This window comes from Phocoena sinus, chromosome 11, assembly GCF_008692025.1.
Source record: "Phocoena sinus isolate mPhoSin1 chromosome 11, mPhoSin1.pri, whole genome shotgun sequence".
In the NCBI taxonomy this organism is placed as follows: Eukaryota; Metazoa; Chordata; class Mammalia; order Artiodactyla; family Phocoenidae; genus Phocoena; species Phocoena sinus.
This window is the reverse complement of record NC_045773.1, coordinates 1,027,918-1,048,089: the sequence shown is the minus strand read 5'-3', so window position 1 is coordinate 1,048,089 and position 20,172 is coordinate 1,027,918. Positions and strand designations below refer to the sequence as shown.

The window sequence follows — 20,172 nt, the reverse complement described above, 5'->3', positions numbered from 1 at the left end:
GCCTTTGATTCAAAGGTCTCCACTCGGACGCCTCCTCCCAGCTAGTACATACAAGCGTGAAGCTCTCTCTCCTGCTTTGTAATTACTGGTCCACACGGCCCGCGGCTGGAGACCATCGCTCTGTGTGCAGGATCGCTTGTGAGGGGAGTCGTGTGGGCAGGGCCTCCTCCACCTGCTGCGGCCAAATAATGGCTCTGGCTCAAACGTGCAATTTCCAGAAAAACCACTGATCTGTGTGGCAGCTGTGCTGGGACAGCAGTGGGCTGGGGGAGGGACCTCCCTTTGAGAGGACACATCGAGGTGCAAATCCCAATTGTTTATCTCACCACCTGAAACTACGCGGGCAAAAGGGAAGGAAAGAAAGGTAATGAGATGATTCCGAGCCCTCACTGTTTGAAAGTAGCAAATTTCAGAGCTTTTATCTCCATTTTGAAATAATGGAAATTTCACTGAAGGCCTTATGAAAACAGCAGAGTCTGGGCGAATACCCAGCATGCAGCCTCCCCTTGTGCGCTCATCCCCGCCCCCGTCCGTGGTGGCACACCGGCCTGTATCAGGTTTCTGATGGGTCGGGTAAGCGGGGTGATTCTTCAGAAGCACTCATGAATTTCCCTGCTGGGAAGACTCGGAGGGTGGACTCGGGCTGGAATAAATAGGAAGCAGGAGCTTCCAGTCCTTGGCATGGAGAATGAGCCCCTCTCCTGCCTTCTCTCTGAATCGCCCTTTCAACATTCTGCTGAGCGTTAAAAATAGCAATGCCGAGGGGGAAAATGTGTTCAGAAGAGGCACCTCCCAGATCCAACACCGGGTGTCTTAAGGCCCACTTTAGCCGAGACATTTCCCCTGGAGTCCTGCAGCTATAAAAGCCTCAGGAGGAAAAGAACCATTTGCTTCACAAGCTTACTGAAGTGGGACCTGGGGGAAGGGGCTGCAGGCTGGGATGCGGGGGGCCTGGTGGGCTCCCGGGGGCATTCGGAAGTCGGCTGTGTCTCTGGGGAAGCAGGACGTTTGTTTGGGGCTTGATGTGGCAGCCAGGACTGCCAGCATGACACCCTCACTTCACAGAAGCGAGCCCTCAGACGCACAGGCTACCGGCACATAGGAGTAAAGGCAGAAATGCCTGGCGTTGGCTCAGCACCACCCAGTGCACTGTGTCACGCCCCTCCGTCTCCCCAGCTCCGGGAAGTCAGTCTTAACATCAGTATTTGCATTTGTGGAAACTTAGGCCCAGAGAGGGCAAGTCACTTATCCAGGGACACACAGCTACTAAGTAAGGATTTCAGCCTAGGTCTCTCATGTCGGAGCCTTAGTTCTGAAGTGCTCCTGGAACTGAAATCCTGGGAACAGGCAAGTGGCTGCTCGGCCTTTGTCGTGTTTGTCTGCACAGTTAGAGTCCCCAGTCAGCACACTGGCGTACTGTACTGACATACTAATCATTCCACCCTCAACCGCGGGTTTTTCGGAATGTGATGAATCCCTCCCACTCTGAAAAGCCTTGAATATTCTAAATAGTTCTCCGGCCAAGGCCACCGGAGGGGGAGGTGTGAGGGGGAGATGCTGAGGAGCTCCTGACGCCCCCTGCACACCATCGATGACCCTCCGACCGCTCACAGACAGGTACCCTGCTTCCCTTCCAGGCCCCATCCCCTGGCCCTGTGTCCAGGTCTTCTGCTGGGAACGTCCACTGTTTATATATTGGGGCAGTTTGTCTTCTAGAACCGAGTCTCTGTTCTCTGTAACTATGCTGGGACGCCCTCCAAGCGTCTCCTGGCTGGTTTACATTCGTGCCTGCTGGCCATATGGTGAGTTCCGGGCACCCAGGGAGCTGAGAAGGGGCCAGCTCTGCTCCCTTTCATTTCTGTGGTGGGTTCCGCTCCAGACCCCCACCCAGTACTTGCAGTGTGCCTGCCTCAGGGGTCAGGCCACTGTTGCCCTGTTGCCTGCGTGTCTTCTGCCCACACGGCTGGGAGGCCACCTGCCCGTGGCCCTGGGAAGCTCCTGCCAGCTCTGGGAAGGTTCGGCCATGCCGAGGCGTTTGACTCATCGTAACCAAGGCTAAAGATAGGCTGAGCCTCCCATGCTGCCCCCAGGACACAGCCTCCCACGAGCCCCTCTGAGAGCCGGTTATTACTTTCCAGTATAACCTGCTTGCTTAGCTGATCTTATTCTGTGACTCGCCATCATTCATGGCTCGTATCGCCACAGAAGACTGGTCTATTTCGGGCAGCTGATAATTTACTGATGTCTTAAAAAAAAAAAAAAAGGAGCCATGGGAACATCTCTTGGCGTGGGCCTCCGTGTGGGGTGGTCGGCGAGGGAGCGTGTGAGCGGGCCTAGCTCGGGCTGGTGACCTGCATAGGGTACGTTGATCTACCCCTGCCTCCCAGCCTTCCTTCCCCCGGGACTCTGGCAGAAACGGCTCCGAGCTCGAGAGGGGCGGGTCCCTGAGGTCAGCAGCTGTAATGGCAGCAGAAAAGCCAGGACCTCTGTGGAGAGCCTGTCAGGGGCAGTTCCAGCTGCCAGCCAGGCCCCAGACAAAACGAGGCACCCCCTGCCCTGCCTCTCTCCCAGGTACCTTCACGGGTCCAGCAAGAAAGCAGCTGCAGGCCGGGCAGGGCTCACCTACCACAGTCTCAGAGGTACCACCGGTGACCTCGCAGCAGGCCGGGAGATGAGGGTTGGAGGCCCGTTTATGTGTGGATAGGATGCCACTGACTTGCCAAGGCTTGGGATACTGGCCAAGCCCGATATGAGCCCCAGACAGTGCAGTCTGACCACGGGGGTCTCCTGCCCCAAACCTGCCCAGGGGATGCGTGGCTTCTCCTGACAAGGGGATAAAAATGACATGAAAGCCGAGACTGTGGGGAGGAGAGGTTAACTTCCATAATTCAGATTGGAGCTTGCCCTCCAATTTTATTGTGGAAAATTTCAAATCTACAGAAAGGTCGACGTAGTAGTATAGCATACACCTGTGTACTCCTCCCCATAATTCACCAATTGGAAGTACTCTGCCGTACTTTCTTTATCTGTGCTTAAAGATGGAATATCAATATGGACGTATATTTTAAATATGTTGCGATTTATTGTGCTAAAATACACAGAGTATGAAATTTGCCATCTTAGCCAGTTTTCCGGGTACACTTCAGTGGGGTTAGACACATCCACGTTGTTCACCCGTCAGCACCGTCATCTTCAGAACTTTCTCATCTTCCCAAACTGAAGCTCCTCCCCACTGAGCACCAGCCCCTCCCCGCCGTGAAGCTGACTCCTCGAGGGGCCTCAGTGTTCGTCCTTTCATGACCAGCTTATGTCCCTGAGCATCGTGTCCTCAGGGTTCATCCGTGTGGTAGCAGGTGTCAGAATCTCCTTCCTTTTTAAGGCTGAACAATATTCCATGGTCTGTATAGACCACGTTTTGTTAATTCATTCATCCTCAGTGGACACTGGGTTGCTTCCGCTTCTCGGCTCTTGTGAATAACACTGCCGTGAACATGGGTGCGCGAGTATCTTTTCAAAACCCTGCTTTCGATTCTTTTGGGTTTATACTTAGAAGAGGGGTTGCCAGGTCGTTTTGATATGCATTTCCCTAATGATTAGTGATATTGAGCATCTTTTCACATGCTTTATTGGCCATTTGTATTGATATATCTTCTTTGGAGAAATGTCTATTCAAGTACTTTGTCCATTTTTTAATCAGGTTTGCTGTTGTTGAGTTGTAGGAGTTCTTTATATAGTCTGGATAATAACCCCTTATCCAGGTACATTGTTCGTAAATGTTTTCTCCCATTCTGTGATAGTGTTCTTTGATGAACAGAAGGTTTTCATTTTAAGGTAGTCCAGTTTATCTATTTTTTTCTTTTGTTGCCTGTGCTTTTGGTGTCATATTCAAGAAATTATTGCCAAATCCAATGCCATAAAGTAGATGCATTGTTTTGGCTGAAACTTTTTTTTTATGTTTGTTTGTTTGTTTATCGATTTTGGCTTCGCCGGGTCTTAGTGGCAGTACGCAGGATCTTCGTTGCGGCATGCAGGCTTCTTAGTTGTGGCATGTGAACTCTTAGTTGAGGCATGCATGCGGGATCTAGTTCCCCGACCGGGGATTGAACCCAGGCCCCCTGCATCGGGAGCGCGGAGTCTTACCCACTGGACCACCAGGGAAGTCCCCTGAAACTTTTGAAAGGAAATAAGTTGCAGACCCCGTGGTCGTACTTCAACACGTGCTGCCCAAGAGGAAGGACCCAGAATAAGGACGTTCATGCACAAGCCCTTCTGTCATCACACTTTGGGAAAGTAACAGTAATTCCCTGTCATCATCATTCCTTTCATTACCTCTCACCATCTGGTCCATGTTCTGATTTCCTCAGTTGTGACCAACTTTTGATTCCAAGACATGAGACCACGCGATCTTGCTGTTTTGTGACCAGCAGTTGTGAACATGGTCCTGCAAGACCCCAGTGATTCTTTCTTGTTTCTCTTATTATTTATTCTATCCCTGGGCCTGTGAAAAGGTGGCTGTGGCCCGTGTGATTGGGTGCAGAGCGTGGGTCTGCTTTTTCCCTTCCCTCGGTGACCACTCAGGACCTGTGTCTGGTCAGGGTCACACCGCAGGGACCACCACTCCTAAGGCACAAGCAAGGTGACCCTCTGCATCACTTCTGGTTCCAGTGCCCTGTGGTGGGTTTGTGCAAACCGCTTACACCCACCTGCCCAGGGCCTGACCTGCCGGCCCACCTCAGGGCTCGAAAAGCAGGTACGAGGGTGAACAGGAGTTCAAGCTTTAGTAGCAAAAAGCACTTCTCGGGAAAAGATGTTCGGTGATTCACACGCCCTTGATCCGTGGCAGTGTATACATGTAGGCTAATCCCTATTAGTCCTCTTTCTGTCCAAAGTGGAATTGCAGGTCCTTACTTCTGGCGGCTCTCCTCTGGTCTGGCTCAGGAATTTCAGTCCCCCAGGGCGGGGCGCCTGCTCCGGGGTTGGGGTCATAGCGGGAACTTGGGCCTCGGTAAACAGGGCTTGCTTCAGTCGGCCGTGCTGGGGAGACTCTGTGGAATCAGGCAGGACCCTTATGTCCCCTCCCCACCCTGCAGGCGGCACGTCAGGTCAACAGACACTGTGTCATTTGCTCTTCGGACCCAGGCCCCGTGTTCGGGGTCACATCGTGGGTCTGTTAACAGCGGACAAAGAGGCAGGGTGGTCGGGGGGAAGCTTGAGCTTTCCAACAAAAAGTCCGGAGGCAAGGCCTAGGAGAGGTTTTCTCTTGTCCAGCTCCCTCTGCAGCAGTCCTGCCGTTCAAGACCAAGGCGGGGGCGAAGACATGGCCTCTGCAAAGACCTGCCAGTTCATCTTCGGGTTCCCACAGGTTTCTGGCTCCAGAGAACTCTTGGGTAGAGTTGCCCTGCTCTCTCCAGTATGCTGGGGAAGGCTATCTGATTTCCCTGGGGTGAAAATGGGTGGATTAAGAGAGATGGAAACATCGGAGGAAGGAGATGGGAATCCCAGGTGGCCCTGAAGCAGGTGGAAGATGAGGTTTCCGTAGGCAGAGGGAGGGGATGGGCCGGAAGGAGGGTCAGGAAGACCAGCTACAGACATGTCTGTAGGTGCCTGGGAGGGAACGCAGGAGGTTGAGCCTGCTGGGCTGGGCCTCTCTGGGAAGTGTGAAATCACGTGGGCAGGACACTCACCTGTGCTCAGAGGGCCCCCCCACCCCACCCCGTGGCAGTCCGTGAGGGTGGCAGCACACTACAGTACTCACCAGGGACGTACCCGTTTCTCTCCTGGGGCGTGCTGGTTCCCTGCAACTCCACGCCCCCTGGCCGCTTGAGCCCACAGGACTCACCTTGACTTCCCCCTGTCTAAACACGTAGTGCAGCGTGGTGAGAGGTTGGGAATGCTGATGGTGGGGCCCGACTGCCTCGTTCTCATCCTGGCTCTGTCCCTTACTTGCTGTGTGACGTTGGGTGAGTCACCCAGCCTTTCTGAGCCTCAGTCTCCTCATGTGTAAAATGGATAATAATGACAGTCTCTGTGTAGGGGTCCTGCAGAGACTTGAGGAGCAAGTACATGTAAAGCACTCAGCACAGCACCTGGCACAGAGGTGAGGGCTCAGGGCTAGTTATTTCTAATACTGTTCCAACTAAAAATCTAATTTTGAGTCTATCCCAGAACAGCTTTTCAAAAAAGAGGTCAAGAGATCTGACTGGGTGGGGGTGGGGGGTGATTCCTGGAATTTGCTCAACCAGAAGTTTAAGATCGCTCCCACCTGTGGGTTGCTTCCTGTGCTTCAGGGCGAAGCTTTTTCAAAAGGCAGGCCCAGGCTTCCCTGGTGGCGCAGTGGTTCCCTGGGCCCGTGAGCCATGGCCGCTGGGCCTGCGTCCGGAGCCTGTGCTCTGCGCCGGGAGAGGCCACAACAGTGAGAGGCCCACGTACCGCAGGAAAAAAAAAAAAAAAAGGCAGGCGCCCCAGTTGGCTTGTTCCCAGCTGTCAAGTCAACCTTGCTGAGAGCCCTCAGACCCCCCCGACAGGGAAGGTGCCGGAAGAGGCTGGGGCTCGGAAAAGGACCCTTCCTCGATGGGCAACCCAGGCCGAGGAGTGTGGCGCCCCACCTCGCTGCCCCGCGCTGGGGTCGGGCAGCCGCACGGCATTAGCCTCGCTGTGGGCGCACATCCCATCCAGATGCCCGGCGTCCTCCGGGGCATGACCACCGTCACCCCCATTTCACAGATCAGCAAACTGCATCCCAGAGAGAAGAGCCTTGCCCACGTCACACAGCTGGGAAACGTCAGGGCTGGGTGGTCTTCCTCACAGGGTTTCCCCCCAAGAGAAAAGACGTCATGTCTCAGCCGGTGGACACACCCCCAGAGGTTGGTCACCTGGAGCAAAGATGCCCTGGCTTGGACCTGGGTCCACAGCCTCCAGCTGATGTCTTCGCGGCTGTGCTCCAGAAATGGGGGCTAGGGGGGCAAGAGAGATCGCCAGAGACCGAGTCCTTGTTGTGCTTTTCACTATACTTGTGCTTTGAGACCTCTGATTCACGTGCAGTTGTGAGAAATAACTCAGAGGAGCTGTGTGCCTTGCCCAGTTTGCCCCAGAGCTGACATCTTGCAAAACCACAGGGTTATGGCGACCAGGATACCCTCGGGGGTGAGTCAGGCTGTCCCCACAAAGACCCCATGTTGCCATTTTGTAGCCCCACGCCCTCAAGCCTGACCACCACTCGTCTGGTCTACATTTCTCTGATTTGTCCTTTTCTTTCTTTATTTTTTTTGTGGTACGCGGGCCTGTCACTGTTGTGGCCTCTCCCGTTGCGGAACACAGGCCCCGGACGCGCAGGCTCAGCGGCCATGGCTCACGGGCCTAGCCGCTCTGCGGCATGTGGGATCTTCCCGGACCAGGGTACGAACCCGTGTCCCCTGCGTCGGCAGGCGGACTCTCAACCACTGCACCACCAGGGAAGCCCTGTCCTTTTTTTAAAATATAAATTTATTTATTTATTTTTGGCTGTGTTGGGTCTTTGTTGCTGCGCGCGGGCTTTCTCTAGTTGTGGCAAGTGGGGGCTACTCTTTGTTGCGGTGTGCGGGCTTCTCATTGCAGTGGCTTCTCGTTGCGCAGTATGGGCTCTAGGCTCGCGGGCTTCAGTAGTTGTGGCACACAGGCTCAGTAGTTGTGGCTCGAGGGCTCTAGAGCGCAGGCTCAGTAGTTGTGGCGAGCGAGGTTGGTTGCTCCGCGGCACGTGGGATCCTCCCAGACCAGGGCTCGAACCCGTGTCCCCTGCACTGGCAGGCGGATTCTTAACCACTGCACCCCCAGGGAAGCCCCCGGTTTGTCCTTTTAAGAATGTCGTGGAGATGGAATCCCACAGTAAGTGATCTTCGGGCACCGACTGTTCGGTGTTTGGTTTTGAATGGCCTCAGGCTGCTGACAGGTGCTCCGGGCCTGGCTTGGGCTGGGAGGGAGAACGCTGTCCGTCTCCTGGACCCTCCCCCACTAGGAGAACTTTTGGTGGATTTAGGTCTTAAGCCCTCGGAAGGCAAAGGCCCTGGGGTTGGGCGGGGGTGGTTACCTTAGGGGAGGGTTTGGGCTTCTGAGCCTGTTTCCCTGAGAGGAGGCGGTCCCTGCCCTGCCTTCCCGCCCGCCCCTCTGCCCCCCCCCCCCCCCCCCCCCCCGCCGTGAGGTGGTGGCTGGCACAGGGGCCTGCCCTTTCCCTGACACAGCTGGCGGCTCCTCCCAGGTCTAGAATGGACCATTGTGTACACAGCGCCTACGTGCTCCAGTCGTGGGAAAAGAGCCAAGAGTGGGAAGCCACCTGGGCCGTCAGAGCAGTTAACCCGGAGCTGACTCCCTGCGGGGCTTCATGGCCGTCAGCAGGGCAGGCGCCAGGCCGCTCAGGAAGGAGGTGACCTCGTGGGCCCTGGCCCTGGGCGTTCGTTCACCGGGACACCTGGCAGCCAGGGCTCTCTGGCCCCGCCGCCTCTTCCCGAGCAGCCCTCCTTGCAGACCCTGAAGGAGCCCCTGCCGCTTCCGTGTTCTCAGCCCCCAGACTGGTGGCCCGGCCCCGCGGGAGGCCCGCTGTCTCTGCTGCAGTAAGGGGCTCATTCATCTCGTGTGGCTTTTCCCAAGTGGTCTGGCTCGCCTGCTCCGGAAGACTGAGGGTGGTGGGGGCACCTGGGACAGCCTGTCCCTCTGCAAGTGGATCTGGGACCCTGGATGAGGCCCTGCTGGGGAGTTGTCACAGGGAGACGCGGCCCCCGCCCGAGAGTCAGATGGAGACACAGTGGACACTCAAGCCTCCTTGCGGGCAGCTGACCCTCTGTTCCCTCACCCCTCCTGACACCACACAGCTCTTGAAAGGAGAGGTGAGGGAAGAGGTGTCACGGCCCCGACCTGGTCCAGAGGGTTCTGTGGGCATGTGTCCCGTCTCAGCTCACAGCAAGCAGGCCACTCACTGTCCCCTTGGGGCAAGAGGCGTGAAGCCAGAAAGTCAAGGACGGGGCCCGGGTAGCCCCGCAAAGGGCATGGTCAGATCCCCAGCCGCAGGCGAGGCCGGTGTCAGAGGAGGTCCCGGCCGGCTGACGGCTGCGGAGGGCAGGCCCGGCCGCTGCGCACGTCCGGCAGAGGGGCAGCCACGTCCACAGGCGCAGGGGGACAGCAGACCTGCCTCTCGGGCTGGCAGGCAGCCTGCTGGAGCCACGTCCTGCAGCCCGCGGGGGTGTCCTGCCCAAGCCTTTCCCTGGCCTCGTTCCCGCACACACAGCCCTGTGACCCGGCAGTCGTGGGTGCCCCTCACCCTCTTCAGCCAGGGGACACTGTGTCAGGACAGACAGACTTAGAGAAAACAGAATCCACTCAGACTGACACCAGACATCTTCTGAGCTGTTCCTGTGTGAACTCATCAGAGCGAACGTACGATGTCGCTCACCTGAAGAAAACCCACAGCTTGATACTGAGACCGTCCCAGGGCACAGGCGTGGGGGGGGGGGGTCACAGAGCAGGCTGGAAGCAGGGGCAGCGCGGCCAGACTGACGGGGGGTCCCCATCCCAGGCCCGCCACCGGGGTCGGCTCTTCAGAGCCAGAGCAGGAGGGACCGCGAGGACCTGACGGGCCCCTGTCTCTCTCCTCCCGCAGGTGGACATCTACAACACGGACCCCCTCATCTGCCGCGCAGGCCTGAAGGTGTGCTTCGGCACCCAGCTGCTCAACGCCGTGTCGAGGGTGGAGCGGGCGCTGCCCAAGCTGACCCTGCCCTTCCTGCTGCTGCAGGGCTCTGCCGACCGCCTGTGCGACAGCAGGGGCGCCTACCTGCTCATGGAGTCCGCCAAGAGCCAGGACAAGACGCTCAAGGTGAGCAGCTGCCCCACATCCCCTTGGTTTAGGGCTGGCCTGGCCCCCGGGGAGGCACGTCCGCAGCTGGCCTCCGGGCAGAAAAGGTCGTCCTCCTCAGAGAGCGTTAGGCGTGTCATGCACGGCAGGATGGAAAATGCTGTTCCAGGTGGAGTAGTTCCCAGGTGTCTGGCTGAACCGGGAAGACTGCTGGCTGGAGGGTGGGGAGAGCAGGCGCACCGGCTGTGGCCCTGCCACGTGGCAGCGGGGCCTGAAGGTGGCTCTGCGTGCTCGGCTGGGCAGACCGCCACCCGAGGGCACACGCGCGAACTGACGTGTCCCTGGACAGTGCCGCCCCAGCTTGGGCACGGCCGAGTGGACGCCCCGGTCGAGGGCCACCTCCCGCTAGGTTATAGGGAACGCGGCAGCTCCCCGCAGGTGCCACACCTGCTGCATGGGTGCCGGGACTGGCGCTCGGCTCTCTGCCCCGCGCCCGCTGCACCGCTTGCCCCAGCACGCTGTGCTACAAAGGCTCTCACGTGTCTGCACTGTCCAGCGCCCCTCCGTCGCGGCTAAGAGTGGCAGCCCCTGGCCCAATACCCCTGCCAGAGGGAGGCCCGGATGAACCGCAGGAGGAAGGAGGGGAAGGGAAGCCGCTCCCATCACGGCGGGAGATGGTCCCAGCCGCAAGTCCCACATTGGCACACCCGAGAGAGAGTTGAAATTCAGAAAAAGAATTGAAATCAGGGTCTCGAAGAGATATTTCCACCTCATGTTCACGGCGGCCAAGAGGTGGAGGCAGCCCCGGTGCCCACTGAGGGGAGGTGGTCCGTCCAGGCAAGGGGGTGTTTTCCAGCCTCGAAAAGGGGGAAGTTCTGACGCCCGTTGCCACACGGATGAGCCTGGAGGAGGCTGTGCTCAGCGAAATGAGCCGGTCACAGAAGGCCAAATAGTGCGTGATTCCACGCACATGACATATGCAAAGTAGTCAAAGCTCATAGAAATAGAAAGTAGAGGGACTCCCCTGGCGGTCCAATGGTTAGGGCTCCGCACTTTCACTGCTGGGGCCCTGGGCAGGGAACTAAGATCTCGCAAACCGAGTGGCGCAGCCAAAAAAAGAAAAAGGAAAGAAAGTAGGGTGGTGTTTCCAAGGGCTGGGAGGAGGGCGCTGTAACGAGGACAGGGTTCAGTTGTGGAGGATGAGAATATGGCACCGCGTGCAGAGATACTTAACACCACTGAGCCGTACACTCAGAAGTGGTTAAGATGGTAAATTTCATGTTATATGATGTGTGCTACAGTTCAAAGAAAAAAACAAACAAGCTTGGAGATAGCTGTTAGAAATCGCTGAAATGGCAAGTAGGCAGGTGGTTAGACACATGGAGAGCTCGGGGGGGTCTGGCTGGAGACACAGGTTCTGAGTCATCAGTGCACGGGTGGTTTTTACAGCCAGGGGCCTGGACGGGGCTCCTGGGGAGAGGCAGAAAGAGGCCCGACCCAGCCTCGGCCGCACCAGCCTGCAGCTCAGGAGGGTGGCGTGCGGCAGCCTTGACCCAGAGGCGGGAACAAGACCAGGAGGGTTGAGAGCTGTGGGAACCACGGAGGAAGGTGTTTCTAGAAGGTTCCCCTGGTCAGCTTTTGAATGATGCTGAGAAGCCAAGTCCTACGAGAGTGCAAGTGATCCCCGGCCACCGCTATGCGAGGGCCGTGGAGCTGGTGTCAGGACCACCGCCGTGGGCGGGTAGGAGTGAGGGTCAGCCGGGTCAGGCTGAGGTCCCACAGGGAGGAGAGGAGGCGCAGGTGGGGCAAGGCTGGAGGGGGAGTGGCGTGGAGAGGGGACAGTGGTTCAAGAAAGGATCTGAAGAACATGTTGGGACCTTTCCAGCTGTTTGCAGCACCACCTGCTGACCAGGCGTGGGTGCGTGGAGAGGGGGTCCTCTCCATCCGCTGCCCGGCCGCCTTGCCCACACGTCACTCACGGTAGCCGTGACTTCCTGTCTTTCCTAATTGCAGATTTACGAAGGTGCCTACCACATCCTCCACAAAGAGCTTCCTGAAGTGACCAACTCCGTCTTCCGTGAGATAAACACGTGGGTCTCTCAAAGGACAGCGGCGACAGGAACAGGGTCCCCGCCCTGAGTGCCCTGGCCAGCCGGGGAAGCAGGCAGAGGAAGGGCAGGAGCTGGCTTCTTAGATGTGGCTTGCCAACAAACAAACAAAAATCACAAATTGGAGGAATCCCTAGCACAATTTACTAAAAAAAAGGAAAAAGACAGTCTTGTCGCACATCAGGCCGTCCGCCACTGGATCTGCCTTAAGTGGTGGACACTTTATGCAAAAATAGGAGGTCACAGCACTTCCCAGAGAACGTGCTGGAAGGCCTTAGGCCGCAGAGCCCTGCCCCGCCTCTCCTGCTCCGCAGGGTCCCAGGACCCCCGCTGCAATAACTGGAGGGGTCCCCTCCCGCCACCCCGCGCCCCGCCCTCACTGCCTCGGCTGGGGCCCCCCTCTGGCCGCCGGATGCGGGGCGGCGTCCACTTCCCCGGCAGACTGGCGCCGCCGCGGCCCAGAACATGCCTGCACTTCCTCAGCACATGTCCCCCCGTGACCCGTGTCAGCTCCTTGTCCGCCAGGAGCCCGGGGTGGGCTGTGGGCAGGTGGGGCTTGGCCCAGAAGAGGCACCCTCGCCCCCTTCCCTCCGCGGGGCACGTCAGGGCAGCTGTTCGTCGCTGACTAGTGTTAACCTGGGGCTCAGAGGATGGTTGTGTTGAAGATGGAGTGGCTCGTGTGTATAGCGTCTGTTCTGAAGCAGAGCCGGGGGGGGGGTGGTGGGAACCAGGGGGCTTGAAGGCATGGATGCCCGACAGCCCTGTGCAGCCCCGGGGGGCGGGCCTAGGAGCCCCGTGCGGGACACGCCTGTCCCAGTTCCCGCTTGCCGGGCCACAGCCACCCTGGGAGCCTCGGTGCTGGCAGCACAGCTACCTCTGGTGGCCGGAGAAGCTCCCCACGCGGTGGCCCTGCCCACGGCTGCAGGCCTGAGGCCACAGCAGCCCCGCTGCCTTTCTCGGTGCCAAACCCACAGCCCCCCACCCCTTGGCCCTCAATTGCGCCAGAAGTAAACGGGGTCACCACCCACCCGGGGGGTACTTTGACTTTGAAATGGGACTCGCTGTCAGGTCTTGAGGCCCCACCTGCAGATGTGGCCGTGGTGGGGATGGAGCTGCCAGGGCGTGGAACCTTGGGGGAGGTGCGGTCCCGCCACCCCAAGGCTTCCCTGCCTGACGTGGAGGCTGGGGGCAGGACTCCCCACTCCCCTCCCCCTCCAGCGCTGGGAGCTGATGCCCCACGTGTGCCGTGTTCTTCCAGGTCTGCTTCTCGGTCCACCTCCAAGGGCCCCCGAGCTGCTCACCCCAGCGACCGTCAGCTGGCGGGGGCCTTGGTGCGTGTCCTGCTGCCCCTGCCCCTGCCCCTTGGGAGGGAGAGGCGCCCAGGCACCCAGCCCTGGGGGACGGCGCCTGGGTCCCAACAGAGAGCGGCTTCATCACCACGTCTTATTCCTCTGGCTTCTCTTTGGAGGAGAAAAACATGTAGAAAATGCAAAGAGAGATCAGCCCCACTTGCCCAGCTGGGCAGCCGTGAGAAAGTTCCTGCTCTCTGGGCTAAGGAACGGCAGAAACTCCACCCACAAACCCCAGACGCCCAGCCGTCCCGCCTGCAGGTCACAGCCCGCCCCCCACCTCGCAGAAGCATGCCATGGCAAGGCCATATCCCAGATTAAATGCCAGGCACGTGGTTTGCCCAGTAATCTTTGAATGCTTAATTTATTTACTTGAAAGCTCTTATGGAGGCTATTCCGTCACCTTTACGGATCTGGTTAAAGAATCGCCCATATTTAAAAGAAAAAAGTTATTTGAAACCAGGACTGTTTCCTCATCTGGGAGGGGACACAGGGTACGTCCACCTGCTGAGTCAGGGGTGCAGGTAGCAGCGCCTGGAGGCCCCCAGGGAGCACCCTCCCGTGCTTGCTGCACCAAGCAAGTCTTGAACTGGGGTCACCCTCCATGTTGGCGGCTCCGTGCCCATACCTGGAGCACCACCGCCGTGCCATCGCCGTGGTGCAGGGGAGCTGGGTTTGGAAAGGAAGTGAGGTCACACACGGCCTGGGCTCGAGGTGACAGGAGGACAGAGGCCACAGAGGGGCCCTGGACATGCAGCCTATCCAAACCATGCCTGGGAGAATGGACATATTACTCGGGACACTGGGCCCAAGCACGCCTGTGAACTCGGTACCGCCCTGTAACTCAGAGGCCATGCTGGGCCACACGAAGTGGTTTCACGCCTGAAAAAATCTCTAGGAAAAGATGCCACCTGCAGCCACTGGAGGTCCCAACCCCGCCAGGGCCCATTCCTTTGCTGGGATGGGGGGTGGTGACCCCAGCTTCCCCTTGGCTCTTGGGGGCCCTGGGGCTTGTGATGAGAGCTCTGGAAACTCCCTGCAGGGCCCCACCCTCCTGCTCTTTCCTTCACCAACTGCTGGCATCAGCCTGTTAGGATCATAAGCCATTTACTGGTTATGCCATTGCCGCCGCTCAGCCACCTTCCTACACGTAAGCTGTTAGTGGGGCCCCGTGTATTAGAACTATTAACGCACCAGCGTCTGCCACAGCTAACCCTAATAAACCACGTGTTTTCTGATGGTGTCGTCTGCCTGTGTGATCTGACTGCAACGTCCCTTGCGGAGAGACCAGCGGCCCTTTGCGAGGCTGCACTGGGGCTCTGGGCCGGTCCCCTGATACACCCCAGTATGCGGACCTGACCGTCCCTCTTGCGGAGCAGACTGCACGCCAGCTTTCTCGTACAGACGCGGCCACCGCTGCCACCAGGGGCCGGGCCGCCCCAGTTCTGGGCTCCACGGCTGACCCTCCTCCACAGTCCCACGTAACTTCTGACAATTTAGAAATAAGTTCTGATCTCCTCCCTCGTGGCTGCACCTCTGCCTCGCCCACCTGAGCGCAGGAGGCCCCAGCTCAGGTGGGTGCCTGCACCCCTCCCTCCGTCCCCCCTGCGCCTGACCCAGAAGCAGAGGCTGTCGGCTGCCTGTCTGTCCAGGCAGACCATCTCCCTCTGGCCCCACTGGCCCCAGGGCAGTCACTGTCCCCTCCTGCCGGTGGCCACAGCAGCCTCCTCCGGGTGCCCCATCTGCCGACTTGTGTCCCATTGGTCTTTTCCCACATAGCGACCAGAGCGGGTGTTCAACGAGTCAGGTGGTGGCCCTTCCCACTCCAACCCTCGTGGTCCCATTTCATGCAGAGGCGGCCACGGCCCTCCCAAGCCTGCAGGCCCTGGGCCCGTGGCCACACGCCAGCCTCTCTGTGGAGCCTTCCCGCCACCCTGTGTGGAGCTACCCACTCCCTGGCCCCCGCCACCCCTCCTGCAGCACAGCCACTGCCATCTGACTCGACCGCATTCTGTGGACCCTCGATAGCCCTGTCACCCCACCGGAGCTGAGCTGCGGGAGCTGGGTCCTCGCGTCAGACCTCTGTGTGGTTTCCCGGGGTCCCTGGTAAATATCTGTCCAGGGAGGAGGGGGTGGGGGACCAGTGCTCTCTCTGGGCCAGGCTGGAGCCTGGAACTGGGGTTACGGGCGCAGGGCCCACTTCTTGGTGGGCGCCTGTGCCCTCACCCAGGCCACACCTCCAAGGGCCCCCTTGGGTTTAATGTTCTGCTGTCGCTGGCTTGAAATCCTCAATCTTTCTGGGCATCGTTCTCCTCCCGAGTTCCTGGACCATCCTTAGGGTCACTGCTCAGGACTCTTCCTCGGGCAGGTCGCCCAGCTCCACGTCACTTAGTTCTTCTGGGCTTTATCTTTTCCTTCGTCTGGAACGTGTTCCTCTGCCCCCTCGGTTTGTCTGAGTTGCTATTTGTATTTTATGTCTGTTAGTGACGTTTCTCGACCTTGGAGAGGGGCCCTCTGTAGGAGGCGTCCTGTGTGTCCCAGCGGTGCTCTCGCCTCTCGTCACCCAAGCTGCATGCTCTGGGGGGCTGCGTGAGCCCTTCTGCGGCAGGGTGCTGACCGCGTGGGGCGTCTGGTGGGCCTGGTCGGCCCCTGGCCTGGCTGGTCGCCAGGCCTTGCCATGTGTGGATGCTGCTGGCTGCTGGTTAGTGGGGTCTGGTCACGAGGCGGAGGGTTGTGGAATCCTAGGGGACCCCAGGCTAGTGCTGGCTCCCTGGTGGGCAGAGTCGGGGTCCAGGAGACCCTGGGATGCTGCCCACCCACTGGCGGGTGAGGCCAGGTCCTGGGGTTAGTGCCGGTCTACTGGCAGGCGGAGCCGGGCCCAGGGGTCCCCGAGCTGGTGTTGGATGGCCGGTGGGGGAGCGGTTCCTGACACAGTTGGGTCTGGGGTCCAGGGTGTCCTGAAGCTTGCGGTGACCTGCCGGTGGGCAGGGCTGGGGCCCAGCTGGTCCCAGGGCGGATCTGGCCTGCTCTGGGCAGGCTGGGTCCACAAGCTGCAGGACTGTGGTTTTCTTTTTAATTTAATTTTTATTTTATATTGGAGTATAGTTGATTTATAATGTTGTGTTAGTTTCAGTCAGGTGTACAGCTAAGTGATTCAGTTATATATATACACTGTTTCTCAGATTCTTTTCCCACATAGGTTATTACAGAATATTGAGTAGAGTTCCCTGTGCTGTACAGTAGGCCCTTGTTTATTGCCTATTATATATAGTAGTGTGTATATGTTAATCCCAAACTCTTCATTTATCTCTCCTCTGCCCCCACGTTTCCCCTTTGGTAACCGTAAGTTTGTTTTCTAAGTCTGTGTGTCTGTTTTGTAAGTAAGTTCATTTGTATCTTTTTTTTCTTTTTTTCTTTTAGATTTCACACACAAGTGATATCAGATGGTATTTGTCTTTCTCTGTCTGATTTACTCAGTATGGTAATCTCTGGGTCCATCCATGTTGCTGCAGATGGCATTATTTCATTCTTTTTTATGGCTGAGCAATATTCCGTCGTGTATCTGTACCACGCCTTCTTTATCCTTTCCTCTGTCGATGGACATTCAGGTTGTCTCCATGTCCTGCCTATTGTAAACAGTGCTGCAGTGAACACTGGGGTGCGTGTATCCTTTCAAATTATGGTTTTCTCCGGATATGTGCCCAAGAGTGGGATTGCTGGGTCATATGGTAATTCTATTTTTAGTTTTGTAAGGAGCCTCCATACCGTTCTCCATAGTGGCTGTATCAATTTACATTCCCACCAACAGTGTAGGAGGGTTCCCTTTTCTCCACACCCTCTCCAGCATTTGTTGTTCCTACTTTTTGATGATGGCCATTCTGACGGGTGTGAGGTGATATCTCATTGTAGTTCTGATTTGCATTTCTCTAATAATTAGCGATGTTGAGCATCTTTTCATGTGCCTCTTGGCCTTCTGTATGTCTTCTTTGGAGAAATATCTGTCTAGATCATTTGCCCATTTTTTGATGGGGTTGTTTGGTTTTTTGATATTGAACTGCATGAGCTGATATGTTTTGGAGATTAATCCCTTGTCGGTTGCTTTGTTTGCCAGTATTTCCTCACGTTCTGTGGGTTGTCTTTTTTCTTTATGGTTTCCTTTGCTGTGCAAAAGCTTTTAAGTTTATTTAGGTCCCCTTTGTTTACTTCTGTTTTTATTTCTATTACTCTAGGAGGTGGATTGCAAGAGATCTTGCTGCGATTTACGTCATAGAGTGTTCTGCCTATGTTTTCCTGTGAGAGTTCCATAGTATCCAGCCTTACATTTAGGTCTTTAATCCATTTTGAGTTTATTTTGTGTATGGTGTTAGAGGATGTTCTAAAGTAAGTCCCCTACATAGGAATGAGTTCTGTTCCGAGAGCGCATTCGTAAGTCGTTTGTTTATAAGTCCAACAAAGTTAGCCTAGGTACCCAGCTAACACAGTGGGCTATGTACTGTACTGGAATAGGTTTATAATGCTTTTCACACAAATAATACATAAACACAAAAAATAAAACATTTCCTTTTTTTTTGTTTTGCGGTACGCGGGTCTCTCACTGTTGTGGCCTCTCCCGTTGCGGAGCACAGGCTCCGGACGCGCAGGCTCAGCGGCCATGGCTCACGGGCCCAGCCGCTCCGCGGCATGTGGGATCTTCCCGGACCGGGGCACGAACCCGCGTCCCCTGCATCGGCAGGCGGACTCCCAACCGCTGCGCCACCAGGGAAGCCCTGGACATTTTTAATCTTGCAGCACCTGGAAAAGCACAGTAGTGCAACAGCTGGGATACTGGCATCAAGGGAACAGGCAAGAAGAGTTACTGACTGAGGAGGGAGAGGCGGTGGGAGACGGTAGAGCTGAAGGATCGTCAGCAATAGGAGACGGAGGGCGAGCTGCCATTTCACTCACGCCTGACGTTAGTGGAACACATATTTCGTTCGCAACTTGAGGGTTTGTATGTAGGGGACTTACAGTAATTTCATTGTTTTACATATAGTCGTCCAGTTTTAGGGCTGTGGTTTTCTTGGTCTGGTGTCTGCCCCCTGCTGGGCAAGGCTGGTCTAGCGGCCTGAGCAGACTCCCTGGAGGGTAGGGCAGGTGCCTGCCCACTGGTGGGTGGAGCTGCGCCGTCTGGTGGGCAGGGCCGTGTCCCAGGGGGCTGTGAGCCCAGCAGGTCCCAAGGCAGCCTGTCAGCTGACGGGTGGGGCTCTGTCCCCCAGGGGGCTGTTTGGCCCAAGGCTCCCAGCACTGGGCCTGCAGGCTGTTGGGTGGTGCTTGGTCTTGGCGCTCACAGGCCAAGATGTCAGCCCAGCAGCACAGCAGCTGTGTTCACGGGCCGAATGTCCCCCAGTGTATCTGCCACCGGCGTCTGTGTCCCCAGGGTGAGCCTCAGCCGCCCCCCACCTCTGCAGGAGACCCTCCAAGAACAGCAGGTAGGTCTGGCCCAGGCTCCCATCAAATTACTGCTTCTGCCCTGGGTCCTGGTGCGTGTGAGGTTTTGTGCGGCCCTTCAGGAGTGGGGTCTCTGCTCCCTCGTCCAGTCAAGGCCCGCTGTCTTCACAGCCAGGTGCTCTGGGGGCTCCCGGTGCCGGACCCCCGGGCTGGGGAGCCTGACGTGGGGCTCAGAGCTCTCACTCCTCGGGGGGAACCTCTGCAGGGTCATTATTCTCCAGTATGTGGGTCGCCCACCTGGGGGTCAGGGACTCCTACTGTCCCGTCGTCGTTCCTTCCTCACGTCTTTAGCTGTGGAAGATACTTTCCGGTGGGGTTTGGTCTTTTCCGTGGATGGTTCTGCAGGTGGTTGTGATGTTGGTGTGCTCGTGAGAGGAGGTGAGCTGCTTTCCTGAGACGACTTGTGATGAAGTTTTCAATCAGTTTGGGATAGGTCCCACGGGGTGGCCAGAGCTGGCCGTCCCCTGTGCAGAGGCCCCCTGGGTGGCATGTAGACCTGAAGGACGGCCCCCTCCCGAGGCCTGCACTCCTTCTACAGCCCAAGCCTCAAGGGGTTGACTGTGGGCAGTGTCCTCTCTGGGCTGTTCCTGCCTCCTGGGAGCACCCATGGAGCACAGACTCCTGCTGAGGGCCATCACGTGGCAGGTGCCCCAGGGTCTTGGGGCCGCCCCCAGATCCAGGACGGGGTGACACAGCTTGCCTCATCTTGGTGGGGCAGGAAGAGGGACCATGGAGCGCCAGGCTGGCCCAGCGGGGGAGAGCACGAGGTGAGCATGAGAGGGGCGTGTCCGAGGGGCTCGGGGTAGATGGGAAGGGAGCACAGGTTGGTCCCAGGACTGGGATTCAGGGACCGAGATCTCCAGCAGCAGCAGCAGCACCCCGCCCGGGATGGCGTGTGGGGGGAGCCTGCGGTGGGGGTGCAGTGCCGGGACCAGCCACCCGCCCTGACCGGAGGGTGTCTGGAGCCGGGGGTAGAGGACACAGCCGTGGCCAGGTGGAGGCTGGGTGGGAGCATTCACTGCCCTGAGTGTGTGGCTTCCAGCCCGTGGACCAAGGTGGCTGCTCCTGCCACAGCATCCTCATCCCAGCCCACTGGGAGAGAGGAAAGGAGAGGGGCAGGGTGAGCTTTGCAAGGACAAAACCAGAGACCTCATCTGCCGTTTCTGCTCACATCTAGGACCTGGTGGCGTGGCCACGGCTCAAGGCAGGGAAGCTGGGAAATGAGCCAGGTGCCCACAGCAAAGCAAGGGCACAGAGCTCAGAGAGACAGCAGGCTGTGCCCAGGAACCAGGCATGCACCCCAGGCTTTCCAGGAGGGGAGACCTGGGCTCAGTATCCACCTGGAAGATGCCAACAGGGCAGGTGAGAGTGAGCTGGAGGTGAGGCAGGGCCCCAAGTGGGGCCGAGC

At 57.8% G+C, this 20,172-nt stretch overlaps 1 protein-coding gene across 3 annotated transcripts in view; it reads left to right on the top strand.

Annotated features, from left to right (window-relative positions):
* The window catches only part of MGLL (monoglyceride lipase), a 129,921-nt gene extending 115,405 nt beyond the window's left edge, over nucleotides 1-14,516 (top strand). For all 3 annotated transcript variants that reach the window (XM_032649615.1, XM_032649616.1, XM_032649614.1), the window contains exons 7-8: nucleotides 9,626-9,841; nucleotides 11,834-14,516. In XM_032649615.1, coding sequence (XP_032505506.1) covers nucleotides 9,626-9,841; nucleotides 11,834-11,959 — 342 coding nt within the window. In that variant the 3' untranslated portion in view covers nucleotides 11,960-14,516. The remainder of the gene's footprint in view (nucleotides 1-9,625; nucleotides 9,842-11,833) is intronic.
* The last annotated feature ends 5,656 nt before the right edge of the window (nucleotides 14,517-20,172 follow it).